General features: G+C 62.1%; 3 protein-coding genes across 3 annotated transcripts; 2 read left to right on the forward strand and 1 right to left on the reverse strand.

The window, feature by feature from the left end:
- The first annotated feature begins 1,767 nt into the window (after positions 1 to 1,767).
- Positions 1,768 to 2,989, forward strand: CHLRE_02g141005v5 (uncharacterized protein). Its single transcript, XM_043060056.1, has one exon. The coding sequence runs from the start codon at positions 1,961 to 1,963 to the stop codon at positions 2,150 to 2,152; it is 192 nt and encodes a 63-aa protein (XP_042927825.1). The 5' UTR covers positions 1,768 to 1,960; the 3' UTR covers positions 2,153 to 2,989.
- A 1,368-nt stretch (positions 2,990 to 4,357) lies between these two features.
- Positions 4,358 to 9,189, forward strand: CHLRE_02g140900v5 (uncharacterized protein). Its single transcript, XM_043060049.1, has 9 exons — positions 4,358 to 4,757; positions 4,961 to 5,124; positions 5,466 to 5,544; positions 5,734 to 6,110; positions 6,277 to 6,327; positions 6,459 to 6,581; positions 7,062 to 7,352; positions 7,620 to 7,819; positions 7,979 to 9,189. The coding sequence occupies exons 1-9, from the start codon at positions 4,493 to 4,495 to the stop codon at positions 8,340 to 8,342; spliced, it is 1,914 nt and encodes a 637-aa protein (XP_042927826.1). The 5' UTR covers positions 4,358 to 4,492; the 3' UTR covers positions 8,343 to 9,189.
- A 4,742-nt stretch (positions 9,190 to 13,931) lies between these two features.
- On the reverse strand, positions 13,932 to 17,588 carry CHLRE_02g140921v5 (uncharacterized protein). The gene has a single exon (XM_043060050.1). It carries the CDS (start codon positions 17,229 to 17,231, stop codon positions 16,926 to 16,928), a length of 306 nt encoding a protein of 101 aa, XP_042927827.1. The 5' UTR covers positions 17,232 to 17,588; the 3' UTR covers positions 13,932 to 16,925.

A 17,588-nucleotide genomic window follows, 5' to 3' on the forward strand; every position in this document is an offset into this window, starting at 1 on the left:
GTGTGTTTGGCTGCGCTGTCTGCCCTTGACTCGGGCCGGCAGCAGGTGATTATGACTGGCTTGCGTGTGCGTCGGGCTCTGACGTCGGCGGAAGTCATGCGCATCAGTGTGTCCGTTATTGCTGATTTCTGGGGCCGGCTGCAGTCATATGTCAGTCTCGGCCTCCGCCCGAAAGCCTGGGCCACGGTGCCTGCGCACCATCCGTTCCTCTCGCGGGGTGCGGGTGACTGTGTGCTGCTAGTGTTGCCTGATGATGTGGGCTCCCCGCCCCCCTCGCCTTAATTTGCTCGTGGGTGGTGGGAGCGGTGTGCCTCTGGTGTGTGCGCTGTGGGTGTGGGGCGTCGACGTGGGCGTCGCCGGACTACGTGCCCGGTGTACCTGCGTTGACGCCTCGCCGGTTTGATTGCGCCTCGTGCGCTAGTGCGGTTTGCTGTACGTTGGTGGGGCTTTGGCGGGCTTGGGCTTAGCTTCGACTCGCTGTGCAGCTGCCGAGACACGCATTACGCGAAGACCTGTTGCACGGTTGTGGAAGGTCGGTAGCCAACTGGGGGGAGGGTGGTTTCCTTTCGGGCCGGAGATGGTCCCTCTTGACCTGGGTGCACGGGCACCCTTGCTTGGTCGGATTGTCCCTTCTTTGTAATATCGCAACCATAATGAACTCCTAGCCTCTAGGGCTCATCCCCTAGCCCGCGAGCCTTGGCTCGCGTGGGGGCGCACAACATCTTAGTTGTCGACCTTGGCTTTCGTTTCCAAATTTTTGTCGCCTGTTCCGGGCGCTTTGATCAGATTGGTTCAGACAGGGTTGGGGTTCAGACAGGCGCTCAGCGCCGAGCTTTGGGTTCGAAGTTCCATGGCGGCTCGCGGGCGGCTGGTCGCATGAGTTCTTCGGTGTTGTGTTGTCAGTGGTTTCTGTCTTTGCAGGTAGTGGGTAGCCCTCGTGGTCGCCCTTGGCCCGGCGCAACGGCTGGCGCATCGATGCCTCGCCTGTGTGCGCCTCGGCGTCTTGCCTCGTGGCGCCCAGTCAGCCGTCGTCTCTGTCTGCGGTCTTCCTGGCTCTGCAGATTTTAGCCCTGGGGGTTTTAGCTCGCAGCATACGGTTCACGGACCGGTAGGCGCGTGGTGACCGCAGTCGGGTAGTCCCGGGTTTGGGGTGTGTGTGCACGGGCGGCTGTTGCCCGGGCGCCCGGGCGACTGTTGGCTCTTCTCGTCTCCGAGTGCCGCTGGGGCTTGTGTGGAGGGTCGGCCTGGGTCGTTGGTTGGACGGATGGTGGGTGGTGCGCCCTTTGAGAGGGGCTGTGGTGTGCTGTGGCTTGGTGGTGTTTCGGCTTGGCTTCCGGTTCCAGTTGTGCCTCGGCACAGACTATCAGACATGGGCCTTCGGGCCAAGACATTGCGCGTCTCTGACGCCAGCCATCGTCTTCGGACGTGATATTTGTGTGGTGCTTGCGTTTGATGGGGCTGTCGGCAGACCACTGGCCTGTCGTGCCTTGTTTTGCGTTGGTGCTGCCGCCAAAAGACCTAAAAGTGATGAGGGGTGTTACGTGGCGGTGGGGCTTTGGCGGGCTTCGGCTTGGCTTCGACTCATGCGCGTACCGCTATGAAGGTCGGCAGTCAACCAGGGGGTGGGTGTTTCTCTCTGGGCCGGAGACGGTCCCTCGCGGCGTGGGTACGGTGTGCCCCCGCTTGTCGGCCTGTCCCTTCAATTGTAATTCGCATCCATAATGAATACATATATCCCAAGCCTGCTAGCCTCTAGGGCTCATCCCCTAGCCCGCGAGCCTTGGCTCGCGTGGGGGCGCACAACATCTTAGTTGTCGACCTTGGCTTTCGTTTCCAAATTTTTGTCGCCTGTTCCGGGCGCTTTGATCAGATTGGTTCAGACAGGGTTGGGGTTCAGACAGGCGCTCAGCGCCGAGCTTTGGGTTCGAAGTTCCATGGCGGCTCGCGGGCGGCTGGTCGCATGAGTTTTTCGGTGTTGTGTTGTCAGTGGTTTCTGTGTTTGCAGGTAGTGGGTAGCCCTCGTGGTCGCCCTTGGCCCGGCGCAACGGCTGGCGCATCGGTGCCTCGCCTGTGTGCGCCTCGGCGTCTTGCCTCGTGGCGCCCAGTCAGCCGTCGTCTCTGTCTGCGGTCTTCCTGGCTCTGCAGATTTTAGCCCTGGGGGTTTTAGCTCGCAGCATACGGTTCACGGACCGGTAGGCGCGTGGTGACCGCAGTCGGGTAGTCCCGGGTTTGGGGTGTGTGTGCACGGGCGGCTGTTGCCCGGGCGCCCGGGCGACTGTTGGCTCTTCTCGTCTCCGAGTGCCGCTGGGGCTTGTGTGGAGGGTCGGCCTGGGTCGTTGGTTGGACGGTTGGCGGGTGGTGCGCCCTTTGAGCGGGGCTGTGGTGTGCTGTGGCTTGGTGGTGTTTCGGCTTGGCTTCCGGTTCCAGACTATCAGACATGGGCCTTCGGGCCAAGACATTGCGCGTCTCTGACGCCAGCCATCGTCTTCGGACGTGATATTTGTGTGGTGCTTGCGTTTGATGGGGCTGTCGGCAGACCACTGGCCTGTCGTGCCTTGTTATGCGTTGGTGCTGCCGCCAAAAGACCTAAAAGTGATGAGGGGTGTTACGTGGCGGTGGGGCTTTGGCGGGCTTCGGCTTGGCTTCGACTCATGCGCGTAACGCTATGAAGGTCGGCAGTCAACCAGGGGGTGGGTGTTTCTCTCTGGGCCGGAGACGGTCCCTCGCGGCGTGGGTACGGTGTGCCCCCGCTTGTCGGACTGTCCCTTCAATTGTAATTCGCATCCATAATGAAAATGGCGGCGCACTACTGCCGGCCGGGTTTTGCATGGATGAACGTGTCAGCACATTTCGTACTATCAAGTAACATTGGAGTAAGCCGTTGCATAGCAGGCCAGTCTATCAGGATACTTGTCGGCAGACGGGTCCACATGTCCACATGTCGGTCGGTGAAAGTGTGTTCCCAAGCCGGATCATTTTACATACCGATAGAGCTCACCGAGAGCAGTCAATTGGCACCAACCTGACAAAAAACAAAGGGGTTCTGAGGGGTTTTTGGGGGGTCGTACGGCAGGGGGGGTCGGTCGGTCGGTCGGTCGGGGGGTCCGGGAGGCTTTGTGGCATGGGGTCAAAAAAGTTTGTTCCTACCCCCCCCCCCCTGCGCCCCCCAAAACACAGCGCTCGTATCTTACGAAGGCAGGGGCGGCGTCAGTGGCCGAATTCCTTAAAATGGCTTCGTTTAGTTGACGAAACAGGCTGCCGCCGCTTCGTTCACCCCCAAAATTTTTCCGGGGGCTCCGCCCCCGACCCGCACGATGTCGACACCGACACGACACGCCCACTCCTCCCCTGCTTCCCGCCGACCCAACCTCACTCTCCCGCCAGGGGAACCCCTGTCTCCCGCCGTCAACACCCATAGATACAGCCCTTTGAGCCTTCTTACCATATGCCACGCAGGTTTCGGCCGTGCTGTAGCCGCTGGAACCCCCTGTCCTTGGCCAAAAGTGGCCGAAATCCCAAAAATGTCTTCGTCTGTTTGCCGAAAGAACCCCCCAAGATCCCGTGCGTTTTGGCCGAAATTCCAAGTCAAGATCAAAAAAATTTCGTCCGCCAGAGGCCTTTTTGGGCAAATTTCGTTCCGAACGAAGGAAGATACGAGCGCTGCCAAAACATTTCTCCGCGGAAGGCGGATTATGGGCAAATTTCTACAGTGCAGCCTACCGTAGTGTAGATACGGGCACTGGAGATGGCACATGGTGCCCGCCCCCGCAAACTGCTTTGCAGCGTGTGGCCACATATTAACTCATATTAACTCATTGGTTTGACCCGGCAAATCCAGTTTGCGTGGCCGGGTCACCCGCACAAGTGCACAACCAGAGATTTAACCAGACCCAACCTGAGACCCAACATGCGCCGGGTAGCGCCGGGCACCAGCTTTCCTACCCTCCTCCCAAACACACGGTGAACTATAGTTGGAAAGTGTACTGTACAGTTAAACTCCGGAATGTGGGAAGACAAATTTCAGTTAGTTGGAAGTTACGAATGCTTCGTGGGTGGGGCGCGGAGCTTTGGAGCAGCTTTGGAGCTGCGCAGCGTGTGTTGGTGATGGAGGTTGGCTGCGCTAGAGCCTGGAGCTTCGTGGGTGGGGCGCGGAGCTTTGGAGCAGCTTTGGAGCTGCGCAGCTGTAACTGTACGGATGTCCATTGTCCATTGTCCATCGTCCATGATGGGGTTGGGAAGGCGCGGTTGGCAGCAGCAGGTCGTGGGGGTGGGGCACGGTGTCGCAGAGCCCAGGTTGCAATGAGGCGCGACCCCAAACCAACAAATCGCACATTCCGATATAATAGCTCACTACAAAACGTACAATGAATGCGATGTTCTTCATAGAACAGTAACCTGCACAGTTAAACAAGTCCCGTTAAGCGAATTCGTCGCGACGATTCCTGGCGCTTACGAGCGCTTTCACCAGCTGGGTCTTTATGCACACAGTATGATGATCTTAGCTCATAGCTTGCCTTGTGTGCCGCATGGCAGCGGCTCTGTTCAAATTACTGTTGGCGCGACGCACCCGCAGTGCACCGTGCGCTTCACGGCGCGAGCTCGGGGCCCTGCCGCTGCGCTCGCAGCACGGCCTACGCAGCCGCCCCTGCAACGGCTCGTGGTCCGACCAGCAGCAGCCGTGCAGAATGAGCTGGCGGCGGCTGGTGACAACTGGGACGTGCCGCCCCTGAGCACGACCGCAAGCGGCCGGCGAGGTGGTAGGTCGTGGCTTCTGGGCACTGGCTGTGTGCTGAGCATTTGCCATGACGGCAGCTGCTAAGAAATGACGCATGGGATCAGATTTGAACCCATCATTTGATTAGATGCCGAGGCTTCCCGTCCTGCTCACCGAGTCGCCTTCCCTGGGCTTCTTAAGCCCTCATCTCCACGAACCCCATTCCCCAACTGCACCACTCCCAAGGCCGCCCCGCCCGGCGCCTAAACCCGCTGGGCCACAGCGCCCTGCTGTCAGCCTACAACGCTTCCGCCCTGCGTGAGATGGGTGGCAGCCTGCTGGGCGGTGGCCTGCAGTTGGAGCGACTGCCGGACAAGACCAGCTGTGTCTTCACGCACAAGGAGTGGCAGGTGGGGGATCATGTGGACATGGAACCCGTCCAAAACCGGTTCGCACCAGTGGGATCGGACAAAGGGGCCGGTTCGGGCTGACCAGGCGAACAGGGCCACGCCAAGCCCCATTTTTGAGCGGCTACTCCGCTGTCTTTAACTTCAAGACTCAAAACCACATCACTGCAGTCGCTGACTCTTAACATGGACGGGTCAGGGGGGAGCAGCAGGTAATTCGGGGAAGGGGTTCACAGGACTTCCAACGGTACGCAGGATTATGCCCCATAATGGAAGGCCCCGCACCCAGTCCATGCCCCCGCCTGATATCCTCCATTGCCGCTACACCCGTCACTCGTCAACAGGCCACTGCGCTGACGCACCCGAGTGTCCTCAACTGCTTTGGCGTCGGCTGCCTGAGCAGCAGCCACATGGCTGTGCTTGGTGGGTGCTCTCAGGCCTTGGGGGCGGGGCCATAAGCAGCATGTAGATGTGCTGCACGCACTTGCCTCTTCACCTTTGTTTGCCATCTCACACGGACTCAGAGCCCTCACTGAGCGTTCACCTTCACGCTCAGGAGGATTGCGTGTGGCTGCATCATGTCACGTTTGGCCACACCCACTGCACATGCAGGGGAGGACCTGATTCGCCTGGCTGCCATTGAGCTGTCTTGGAGTGCTCTCCAGCCGCCCTCCGCTGGTGCGGCTGCGGCCATCGCCGGTGCAGCCTCAGCCTTGGGCGCCGAAGACATCCCCAGCAGCAGCGCTGGTGGCCCGCCTGGGGCTCCATCCAAGGCCCCGGAAAGCCTGTTAACTGCTGCGGCTAGCACCGTGAAGAAGATTACGGAGAAGCTTGCTCACATGGCACCTGATACATGGGGTCCCAGGGCGGGGGCTGACAACGGGGCGGATGAGAGCTGGGAGTTGCAGTTGCAGTGCACGGCGGCCCTGCTAAACAAGGCAGCAGCTGCGGTGGCGGCGGCGGTGCCACAACTTGCCGAACAATGGCAGGTACCGTAAGGCTCATGGATGAATGGGTCCCTGGGGATGGGGGGTCGCCATGCGGTGTCGAGGGTGTGCACTGTTCGATGTTGCTTGCGTGCAAACTGCCTGCAGCCTGCCGCTGTGAGATGACCTGACCCGACCTGACCCGTCGCCCCACGCCTTGGGCCCGCAGATTGATCAGCACATGTGTGGGTTCGGCTCACCGGCAGGGAAGCAGGAGAAGGTGAGGAGTTGTGCAGAGGCAAAGTCACATTTGATTGAATGGCCAGCAGTTCCGCTTGTGTGTCTGTGTGTCTTCGAAGGGCATAACAATTCAGTTGTACGATGTGTTGATCAATTCTGTCTGCCTGGCAGGTGACGTGCTGCAAGGCGCTGCTGGCTACTGCGTACCTGGACGGCGGCTACGGTGCTGTCCGGGCCATGCTGGGGCCCTGGGTGGTGGAGGTGCTGCGGGCGGCGCCAGAGCGGGAGCTGCAGGTGAGGAGAGCGCTTGGCATGCTCTGCTTCACAAAATGGGCAAGGCTGGGCCAGCGTTTGGGCAGCTGGGTAAGGAGGCATCGCACATTGATGACACGACACTGGATGCGGATAGCTGGTGGGTGGCTTAAGCAGATGATGGTTGTTTAATGCGGCTGTAGGACTGCGGGATCGCTTGGTTGTGCCTTAGATGGTCGCAATATCACTGCGCTGGGCTGAAATCCGCCGAGTCGGTCGCAAATGACACACAACTTCCGCGACCCCATTCCTATGGGTGTGTGGTGGCACACGACTGCGCCCTGACACGGCACTGCTCCCGTTGGACTGCCACGTGAACAAAGTGACGGCAGTCATTCTGGTCCTAAGAAGCGCGTGGGAGGTACCATAGTGCCCTTGCCGGGCGAAGTCCAGCATTCTTTCTTGCTTCTACCTGCACCCCAAACAATTGCTTCATACGCGCACGCTTCCCCTCCCTGACAGCGGACCGCTTTCCGCATCCGGCAACTGCTGGCGAAGCCCCAGCCCGCCAGCCTGCTGCAAGACGACCCCTGGGCCCTCACCACGGGCATGAGCGGCATACCACATACCGGTAAGGGCACGGATGCTGCCAGTGCCGATGACACAGATGCAGTCGCCTCGGCGCTGGACGTGGCTGTCCGCGGGCAGTACGCACCGCTGGCGGACCTGCACTGGCGTAGGCTGCTGGGCGGGCTGCGGCTGCTGGGCGGCACTGGCGAGGGCTACGAGCCACGGGACGTGGACTACTTCCAGGTGCGTGTGTGAGCGTGCTTCCAGGCATGATTGCTGGGTAGTGCGGGCGTACAGGAGACGGGCCTAACCTGTCTCCTCATCTCCCCCCACTCCCTTCATTAACACCACTTGCCCATGCATGATGTCTCTCTTTGCATATCTTGCAGGCATGATTGCTAGGGTAATGCTAACGGAAGGGATCAAGGGTGGCTGCACGATACGGGAGTGTAGTATCAATGGCCTACTAAACACCAGCCCTGCGTCCAATCCTGGCCATCCTGCACACAGGAACAATGCGACTTGTGGTATGCCTACCTCTGCTCCTCTGCCTCCACTTTGCTGCCGTCCACGTCGCCAGCCAGCTGGCTGCAAGCCAAGGGTGCCGAGCGTGCCGCCACCATGGAGCGCCGGTCGGCGGCAGCCAAGTCGCTCGTAGCTTTGGGTGGAGCGGTGTACGGTGTGATGGTGTCGGAGCTGGTGCTGGAGAGGTGACGCTGGGAGACTGTTGCAGGGCGAGGGCGCTCAGCACACCGTCCTTGTCCTAAGAGTGTAGAACGTAGTTACATCGTCATCCAAACCAAGTTTAACGCCTGACTTGAAGTCACGCAACGGCCACATACTATGCCCCCTGAAACACTACCGCGCAGGTGCTTAACGGTGCAGGCGCCTGATATGCGCTGCCCCAGCGACAACAAGCTGCGGCGCATGGCTGCAGATGAGGTGCGGCGCGACCGGGCCACTCTCATGCAGGACGCCACACGTCTGGCACAGATGGAGGTAGGACTCGGGCTGTGCAGGCCTGAGGCAGAGGGCACGGCAACCGGAGGCGCGGGCGTGTACGGCACCACGCAGCGTGACTCCGTGGGTTCGCTGCTGACTCGTTGCACGGATGGGGTGGTGGCGGCGGTGGCGCTGGAGGGCGGGTTGCGTCGGGCTCGGCAGGTGGTTCGAGGCCTGGTAGGGGTGGCTGAGATGGCTGAGGTGGAGGCGCGGCTGCAGCAGCAAACGTGATGGCATCACATCTATTGCACTTTGCTTCAAGGCAAGAGAGGTGTCCTGGTACACAGAATGAGCCTGTATTGTACTGTACTGCCTGGTCATGTACTTGTGGCCTAGCTGTTTGCAATGGGACAGAGTAAGGGGCAGGTTGGCGTAGTCCCTTAGTGTGGCGTGTTCACAGACCGACCCCAACATTCAACTTGCAACGTCAAGGCAAGATGGCGCGGCTGGTAGGACACCGGAGCTATTGTACCCAGACATTGCTGAGTTGCTGGCAGGCTGGCAGTTCGCTGATGCGCATTGCGGCCTAGTTGTGTGCTGCATGGCTGCTTATGTGTGTGAGTACGGTACCAGAGTTTGTCTTCAGGGTTATACACGGTGAAGTGTGTGATACAGTGGGATCGGGCTTCCCTTGGGTGGTGAGCCCCCACCACCCGTCCATGGTAACTATTTTGGGTGTGTGTGTTGAGCAAGTCAATTGCATTGGGATTGTCCTGACCCATCAACCTGCCTCATCCAGACCAGCTGTCACCCAGTGGGGGTTGTGACACTACGTGCCGCATCCCCAAATCCAAAAAACCCTTTTGCCTATTGCATGTAAATAGGCGGCAGGGGTGTCGAGAGGTGGAGGTTTTCCTTGCTGTCTGGTTGGCCTGCTGCCTGCTGCACTAGTGCTTGATAGCTGGGCGCGACTGGGCACATATGGCGGGCGGTGCCTGCACAAACCGACCCCGGCTATGTCCGGGAGATGACTCAGATGAGGCTAGTATCGGAACCTTCGGCCTCAGACGGAGGACGTGGCGTGGGCTCAGCCCTTTTCCCTTGACCGGGGAACACTTGTCGCGTTGAATTCCCCCCATGACTATCCCACCGCCTAACTTTGGGGAGTAACGGGGCTGCCCTAGAGCAGTCTGATGACGCTGGGGGTACACTAAGTACGTATGAGGAAGTGGCTTAGTGCTGTGCCGTGGCTACCCCTCGTGCTCGACTATCCACCCCTTCCACTGCCTCGGCCTGACGCCACCGGCATCATCTATGGCATCACTTTCGCCGCTGACCCGCGCAGCCGCGTCTACATCGGCAGCACCGTCGGCAATCTTACCGCTCGCCTACGCGGGCATGTTGCCGCTGCGCGCGGCGCCCACACCGCTGCTACGCCGCACCTACGGCCCATCCTGCGCAACATCATCCAGTACGGCACCGACACCATGTACGCCACCCCGCTCAGCGTCGCCCCCAAACACATCCCCCGCAGCAAGGACGACCCCAACTGGATTGCATGGTCGCGCCGCCTTGAAGGCCTGTGGACGCGTGCCGTTGATGCTTTCGCTGCAAGAGGCCTCAATGTCGCGCGCATCGCCCGCGCCCTGGCCAACCCCACCGGACTCGACTTCCTTTTCGCCACTGGCCCTCCCCCACTCCCGCCCGCCCTCCTCCCCGACGACGGCCAACCCCGACGGCTTTTTGCCTCTCGCAACTGGGCCCGCCGCATCTCCGTTGTCCACCACCACATGCGCGCCGGCCGCATCGCCCTGCCCGACCGCCTCCACAGCCTGGCCACCTACAGCATCAACTCATTGCAGCGCATGCTTCTCGCTTTGCGCAGCCTGGCCCCATCCTCCCTTCACCGCACAGCAACCCCAGCCGACATCGCAGCCATTCGCCAGGTCCTCACTGCCGCCCACGCCGCCGCGCAGCGCCGCCAGCTTGACGCCCGCCCCAAGCAGCCCCTGGTCCTCCGCCTCCCAGCCCCGCTTCAGGCTCACCTCCGCGCCGCCGACGCCAGAGCCCTCCTCGCCTCGCCAGGCATTGCCCGCTTCATGCCGGACCGCATGCCCGCCGTCTCCACCGTCACCTTCCTCGCACCTCCGTCCCTGCGCCACCTCCTCTGCAACGCCGCAAAAGCCAGCCGCGACCCCGGCGCCACCACCTCCTGCACCTGCCATCTCTTCCCCGCCCTTCCCCGCGACCCTGCCCACGGCCACATCTTCACCCACCGCCTACAGCCCGCCTTGACGCCGGCCGCCGCTGCCCTCTGGTCCATGGGAGCCAATACGCGCCCACCGCCTGACCCCAGCGCGCCTCTCCCCACGTCCCTGGCCGACGACCTGCGGAAGTCACTCTTCGGATACTGCCGACGCGCCGCCCGCGCCGCACGCATCACCACCGACTCCGCCACATCTTGGGTCAACGCCGCCGCCGCTGCCCTGCGCGCCACTGTCGACCCTTCCGCCGCCGCCTCCGTCGATGCCGACATGCTCCTCCACCCCGCCCCCACACCGCCGCCTCCACCGGCATTTCCGCTATCCGCCGCAGATGTCGCCGCCGCCACCGCCACCTTCCGCAGCGTCCGCCGCAACCTCATCATCACGGTCATGGACAAGTGCCCGGACAACTTTGTCGCCGTGTGCCCCCACCTATATCATGCCAAGCTCGCCGCCGACTTGCAAGCATCCCCCTTCTACGCCGTCGCCACCCCTGCTGACTACTCCGCCAGCCTTACCGCCGTCGGGCTTATGCTGCAGCCGCTGGGGCTCCCCTTCCACGCCGCCCGGCCGCCACCTGTCAACTACGGCACCGGCAAGTGCCACAAGACCCCCTTCGGTTTTCGCTACATCACCGCCTCTCCCGCCATCCCCACCACCGATGCCGCCGTCGTCCTCACCGGCTTCCTCCGTACGCTGGACGCCACCCTGCCGAAACTGTACGCAGCCCTCTTTCCGCGCCTGCCCCTGCGGCCGTGGCACGTCAACGGCCCCTTCGTCTCCGCTAGCCTGCTGCGCCACGCGTCCCTCGCCCCCAGGCCGATCAACCCTCTCCCCGGCGCCGGCACCACCACCTTCACGCCCACACCCCCCGCCGCCACCACCCCCGCACCGACTCCCCCCGCCCCGGACTTCCCTTGTGCTGTCTGCGGCCGCACCAATGGTCACGGCCTCATCCTGTGTGATCACTCCGGCGCTCGCACCGACGGCCGTGCCACATGCCTCGTCGGCGCCCACGGCGCATGCTTACGGCCCGCAATCAGCACACGCGCCGCCCACCGCATGGGCACCTGGCACTGCCCCCTGCACGCGCCGCAGCCTGTTGAGGACCCCGCGACATCCTGCCCCTACACTGGCACCCTCACCTTCGGCCGCACGATCCGGTACCCGCCCCCTGCCCCTGGGCCACCCATCGCCACCGTCACCTACACCGCCTCGACTGCCGCGCCATGTCAGCTGCCCGGCCCTATCTCCGCGCCGGCCGTGTGCACATATGACGTGGAACGGCTCTTCACCAACCTGCCTATTCCTACCTGCATCGAGCATTTGGTCAACCTCTTCTCCCTCGTCCTCTCCACCCTGCATGATGGAGCCGCCGGCCTCCAGTTCTACCCGTACAACCGTGCAGCCGAAGCCCAGTGGCCTACCGAAGCCGCATGGCTTGCCCGCGCCAGCCCCAAATCCACCTCCGCCGCCCGCCGCGGGCGCCCCCCGCCTGCTCCCCATCCGCATCGAGGTCTCGACGCTCACGGCCGATACTATATGTGGACGCCCGGCGTCCTCCGCACGGTGCTGCGCGCCCTGCTTACGCATGCCTACACCTCCTACCGCGGCCAGCCCTACCTGCAAATTCGCGGCGTCGCCATGGGCGCCAACTTCGCTTCGTACGTTGCCAACCTGGTCCTTGCCTATGATGAGTTGCGCTGGCAGCACGCACTCTACACCCGCGTCTTCATGCCCTCCGCCAGCTCCTTGTGCGCGGAAGCTTCCCTCGCCCTTGATGTGCTACTGGCGTTCCAAGACACCCAGCGGTACACCGACGACCTCCTCGGCTGCTGCAACCCCTTCCTTCCCCACCTGCTGCTGCAATCCCAATCGCTTGCCGGCATCCCTGGCATCTACTCCACCGACCTCACCTTGGCGGCCTCCGGCGCCACACCCGCCGCCGGCGTCGCCACGCCTTACCTCAACTTCGCCATCACCCCCCACAGCAGCAACATCTACGGGCACGTCGTGTACGACCTACAGCCGTACGACAAACGCGACAGCCCCAAGTTTGCGCAGCTCGGCGTCTCCCGCTTCACCCCGTTCTACTCCTGCATCCCCCGGCACGTGCGCTTCAACGTTGTCATCGGCGCCCTCGTCACCCTTGCGCGGCTCTGCACCACCCTCGGCACCTTCCTCACGTCAGCACGGCGCACACTGCGGCGGCTACATCTGCGCGCCTACCCGCGCCCCTTCCTCCGCAAGGCCCTCATGCGCTTCTATTGTCGGCATCGCCAACTGCTGCCGGGTACCATGACCTCACGCGGGCTCCTCAGCCTCCTGCCGCCCCCGGATCTGCCCCCTCCTCCGCCGGCGGCCCCGCCGCCGCCTCCCCCTCCGGCCCCCGCGCCACCAGTCGCCGCCGCCGTCGTCCTGCCGGCCCTGCCCGCACCACCGCTTCCCTTCCCTCCTGCTGGCCACGCGGCCTGGTGCCACGGCGACAACAACATCGGCTCAGGCGACGACATGTCCATCCCCTCTGACAGCGGCAGCGATATGTCCATCTGTTAGCAGCAGCCCCAGATGTGACGCAGCAGCGTCAGCCTCAGCCAGCACGACAGCCGTGGAGCGGCGATATGGGCGACGGTAGCGGCGGTACCGAGCGGTGCGGTGGCTTGTAGTAGGTGATTGGGGGTGGGGCGCCGGTCCCGGCTGCCCTGAACCGCTCTGCGGTGCGGGGACGGCCGTGCCGGTGTTCCCGTGCTGGGCTTCTGGTTTCCAGTTTTACGGTGAGGACACAGGTCGGTGCTAAGTTTGGGGCTTGGCGCGCGTGTGGGCTTTTTCCTTGTCGGTTCGGCGCAGGTCGGGTTCTTGGGTTTGCGTTAGGGGCGCTGCTTTTCGGGAGTGTGCTGTCCCGCCGGCCGTGTGTGGGGCGTGCGGTGCGTGATCGCCGGCTTCTCGGCCGTCTTGTGGGTTGTGTGTGCGCGTGTGAGTGCCTGTTTGCGGCGGGCGCGTGTTGGCTGCGTGGGCGGGCTCCTTGGCGGGTTTTTCGTCCTGGCTGTGTTTTGCCCTGTGTGTGTGCGCGTGTCCCCTCTCCGCGCTCCCGTGCCGCAGGGCTGATGTTTTTAAGACGCCGCCTCCTGTCATGCCACCGGGGAGCTCTTCGTGAGCCCGGGCTCCATCCAGCCGCGTACCCAAGTACCCACCTACGTACCAGCCCCAGCGCTGCCAGCCTCTGCAGCCACCCAGCGTCCCATGCCAGCTGTCCCGTGCCTCTCCCCAGCTTCCCACCCCAGCAGTCCCACATCCGCTGTCCCCTCCCAGATGTCCCTCCCAGCTGTCCCTTCCAGTCGTCCCTTCCAGTTGTCCCTTCCAGCTGTCCCACCCCAGCTGTCCCTTCGGCTCCCTTCTCAAACGCAGCTTCAGCGAAATCTACAGCCTGCCCGACTCCCGGCGTGTGCGGCCTTCCGCCCGCCTTCCAAAACGCAACAGCCCTCGCCTCTCCTCGCCAGCCGCTCACAGCCGAAACTCTGCTTCTTTCTTAATCAGCCACAAACATCAGCCACAAACAATGCCTCGGAAACAACACCTCGGAAACTTCCTCCCATCTAGTGCGCGGCCACAGCTCCCCTACCGAACGTCGCAGCACCTATCCTCACCATCAGCAACGCTTCCTCACCTCCGGTTGTGTTGTTGGCGTGTTGCACCGCATTCGGCCTGCCCGCCACAATTGTCGTACACATTCGGGCCCCTCTTCTGCTTTGCTTCGCCTTGTTCTTGCCCCTGCTTGTCACACTGTCGCCCGGCCATTGTTTTGCTGCACGCCGTTGCATTACGCTAGTGCTCGTCTACACAGCTCATCCGTGGACGCCGGTCGACTGCCTGCAGGTGCGCATCGGCTATGCTATCCGCGCGGTGTGGCGTCGCATTGAGTCTGTGTGGTGCTATCGCCTTGGCCGGGCGCCCGGAGCGTGAGGAATGCGCGTCAGCAAAACATCGACACAACCTGCCAGCTACCGTCGGTACAGTAACAGCGCGCGAACGACGCACCAATGCCTTGTCCCTTCTTGCTACGCATTTATGTGGGCACGGGTGGGAGCCACACACATCGGGACTACGCTTTCCTGCCCCTTGCCATGTTCCATCACGAGCTCTCAGGGGTGCACGTCCGGATTCCACGCATCGGGCAGCGCGACGCCTGTCTTTGACACGCGTCTTTGCGTACTCACATCGACCGCGTGTGCCGTTTACATATAAATACATGTAACGCGTTTTGCCCTTCAAGCACTAGCGCACACGCGCGAGTTCCAAGCGTACGTTGTACATGCGGCCGGGATCCGGGTGCGGCCGCTGCGGGACCTGCCACACAGACTCCGCCAACCGCCAACCGCCCCACTGCCGCGACCCACCTGGGCTGCGAACCCGCCGCATCACTTACCACCACCCTCACACGCATTCACAACAACAAGCAATTGGTAATAGAGATGAGACGCCGACGCCCCCAGCACAGGCCGGCCTCCGTGCGCCCTCAAGCCTTCCGACCTTTACACACAAATCAAAACACGAGCGCTCGCAGCCGAACTACCGTAATCCACAAAAATGCTTGCGATGACACCACACAACGAACCGCCGAGCAAGCTCTGTGTCAGCCAGCCTTTACAGCTCACGCCCTTGCAAACTGCCAGCCTCCCACGCAGTCGAGTCTCAGAAGCACGGCAAACGCGGCTGCCGCGAAGCACCCCACGCCGCGCAGTCCACAAAGCCATGCAGTGACAATACGGTACAGGGCGCCCAACACGCTCACGAGGTCACGCCGAAGCCCACCCATGACAGCATTGCCGAAGCAGTCCTGCATGCCCCAGCAATCTCCGCCGTTTGCGCCGGATATAAAGCAAACCAAACCGAGCCAGACCTGGAGGGGCCCTGCCAACCTACCCTTCCGCGCACTCCCGCCCAGTGCCGCCGGCCCACCAACGAAGTACCAACTGACTGGATGGCACACAGCAAGGTCCATTGCAATGCCCCACGGCTCAGCCCCGCACTTAGTAACTGGGGGCGGTGCCGCATCTGTACTCACGCACAAACACAGACCAGCGCCGACGATCATACTAATACTACGCTGAGGGCCCCCATACAAAAGATGGCACATGACCGCATGACAGACCAGTATCGCCAACCAACCTGCCGCCACCGCCCACGCAGTGCCGTCACAAAGCCCCTCCGTGAGAAAGGTTGCCCTTTCTCACGCACCTGAAACAATGCTGGAATGAAATGTAAAAGCCTAAGTAAGTTCCAGGAGGCACATGTGTGGCACACGCGACTCCCGCCATGAATCTCCTCTGGGTGCACGTATTGTTGGTTGCACATTCACCCATCACTCAAACAAACGCTTCACATAAGGGTTCTTGTGTTCTTTTTGCCAGATGACTTACATCGACTTGCGATGCGCCAACGCCTACAGCCGCAACAAGCGCATTTCGACTGACGGACACACACCACTCTGACAACGCAACACACGCGTAGCATTTGCGGAAATATGAGGTCATGGGGCCAATCGTGTGTGTGCATGTGTGTGTGTGTACGTTTGTGTGCGCGTGCACCAGTGAGTGCCGCCCGAAAATGTGTGTGTGTGTGTGCATATGCGTGTTGTGGACAACGTAACTCTACTCGGCCCACAACAATGCTGACGCGGATAGCTCCGGCACACCACCGGCTCGCAACAACCCAGATTCCTGTTGTCGCCCCTGCTCGCCTCTTCTCGCAATCGTTGCAGCAACGCCACCGCCTCGTCGACTGCCTTCAGACGCCCCTCAGCGGCGCCCACAAGCCACGAGCCGGCTTGCGTAATTCTTAGCTCCCTCGACAAGCAAAGTCTTCTCTTGTTTGTTGTTCAAGACCACCTTTCGCCCACGGCTTTGCAGACCGCGCGTAACTCCACCGCCCTAATGCGCGGCTGCGTGGAAAGCGGCCCTCGCGTCTCTCGGTCTTCCCCGTTAAAGATAAGCAGGCCCCGGCCCCCCAAATTGGAAACATTCAAATCTAACAGGTCCGGATACGCTCACACATGCCAGTCGTACATCTCCCCTCTGGTATGATGTAATCCTGAGCGCTCCCATGCATGGCTGTGTGTCGGAAACTCCCGCTGACACCGCTGGCACGTATCGCAATTATGGCTTGTTCCGGCCGGCTCCGCGTCAGTGTGCGCTTCCTGCCGTCCTGCTTTGCAATCAGGCGCAAAATGCCGGCCCTTGCAGTGGCAGCAGCAGTAGCAGCAGTCATTGCAAACGCCCTCTATCAATGCCCTCTTGTATCAAAATCAGTGGCGTGAATCCTGCAACTTGCCTTTGAAATACTTGCGGTGGCACACCAAATCCCAAGCACGCTACGCGTTGGTGACTTGGCCCCAAGCAAATGCGCTCTCGCGGTCGCTCTTGCGGCCCCAAGAATTTATGTTTTCCATTTCATAATAAGGCATGCAGACAGCAGTCACCCATGCAACATGGCGACAGCACAACTCGAACCGGATTTTGCTTCAGAGATTTTGCTTCTCTTGTGTGATGTGGGTCATGTCTCCATGTCCTGTTGGTACTCAGCCTGCCACTCCAGTGCTGCACAGATGCACCCGCTACCCTGATCCGCTGCCGGCGCCAGCATTGGCAGCGGCAGTAGCCACTGCAGCCGCCGCCGCCATCGGGCTCGCCGGCTGTTGCTGGGGTTGCCGGGCCGGAAATGATGGGTACTGTTGTTGTTGCTGTTGATGTTGTTGCTGTGGGTGGTGGTGGTGGTGGCGGTTGTGGTGTAGGCCTGTAAGCCCGTGCGGCCCAAGCCGAGAGTATAGAGACACCTCCGCAGCCGTAGACACCGTAGCGGCGGCCGAGGCCGGAGCCGGGGCGGCAGCGCCTGCAGCCGTTGGCAGCGGCAGCGGCAGCATTAGGCTGCCAAACAGCGAGGTCGGCTGGTATGCGGCGCTGGCGGCGCCGCCGGCTGCTGCTGCCGCGGCCACGTGTTGTCCGGCCGCAGCCGCAGCCGCACCTGCAGGTGCTCCGGTCACCGGCGCAGGCGGAATGGTGCGCAGGGGGAAGCGGCTGCCGGCCCCCACCGGCCCGCCCACGGCGGCTGTGGGGAAGGAAACGGATGGCGCTGCCACCGACAGGCCCGGTGACAGCCGCGGCGGCGTGCCGGTGCCGCCGCAGCCACTGGCCGTTGCCAGCACGTGCGGCCGGCCGGCGGCGACTGCGCCTGGTACAGACCTGTGGCGGGAGGTGCGTAGGTGCAGTAGTAGGAGAAG

The sequence above is a fragment of the Chlamydomonas reinhardtii genome, chromosome 2 (genome assembly GCF_000002595.2).
Source record: "Chlamydomonas reinhardtii strain CC-503 cw92 mt+ chromosome 2, whole genome shotgun sequence".
In the NCBI taxonomy this organism is placed as follows: Eukaryota; Viridiplantae; Chlorophyta; class Chlorophyceae; order Chlamydomonadales; family Chlamydomonadaceae; genus Chlamydomonas; species Chlamydomonas reinhardtii.

What these genes read in the sequence shown, in the direction of transcription:
- CHLRE_02g141005v5 (XM_043060056.1), top strand. Translation starts at nt 1,961, where the DNA reads ATGAGTTTTTCGGTGTTGTGTTGTCAGTGGTTTCTGTGTTTGCAGGTA.
- CHLRE_02g140900v5 (XM_043060049.1), top strand. Translation starts at nt 4,493, where the DNA reads ATGATCTTAGCTCATAGCTTGCCTTGTGTGCCGCATGGCAGCGGCTCT. An exon ending in CGCAAGCGGCCGGCGAGGTG is followed by an intron (nt 4,758 to 4,960) that starts GTAGGTCGTGGC and finishes ACCACTCCCAAG; the next exon opens with GCCGCCCCGCCCGGCGCCTA. An exon ending in AACTTGCCGAACAATGGCAG is followed by an intron (nt 6,111 to 6,276) that starts GTACCGTAAGGC and finishes TTGGGCCCGCAG; the next exon opens with ATTGATCAGCACATGTGTGG.
- CHLRE_02g140921v5 (XM_043060050.1), bottom strand. Translation starts at nt 17,231, where the DNA reads ATGCTGCCGCTGCCGCTGCCAACGGCTGCAGGCGCTGCCGCCCCGGCT.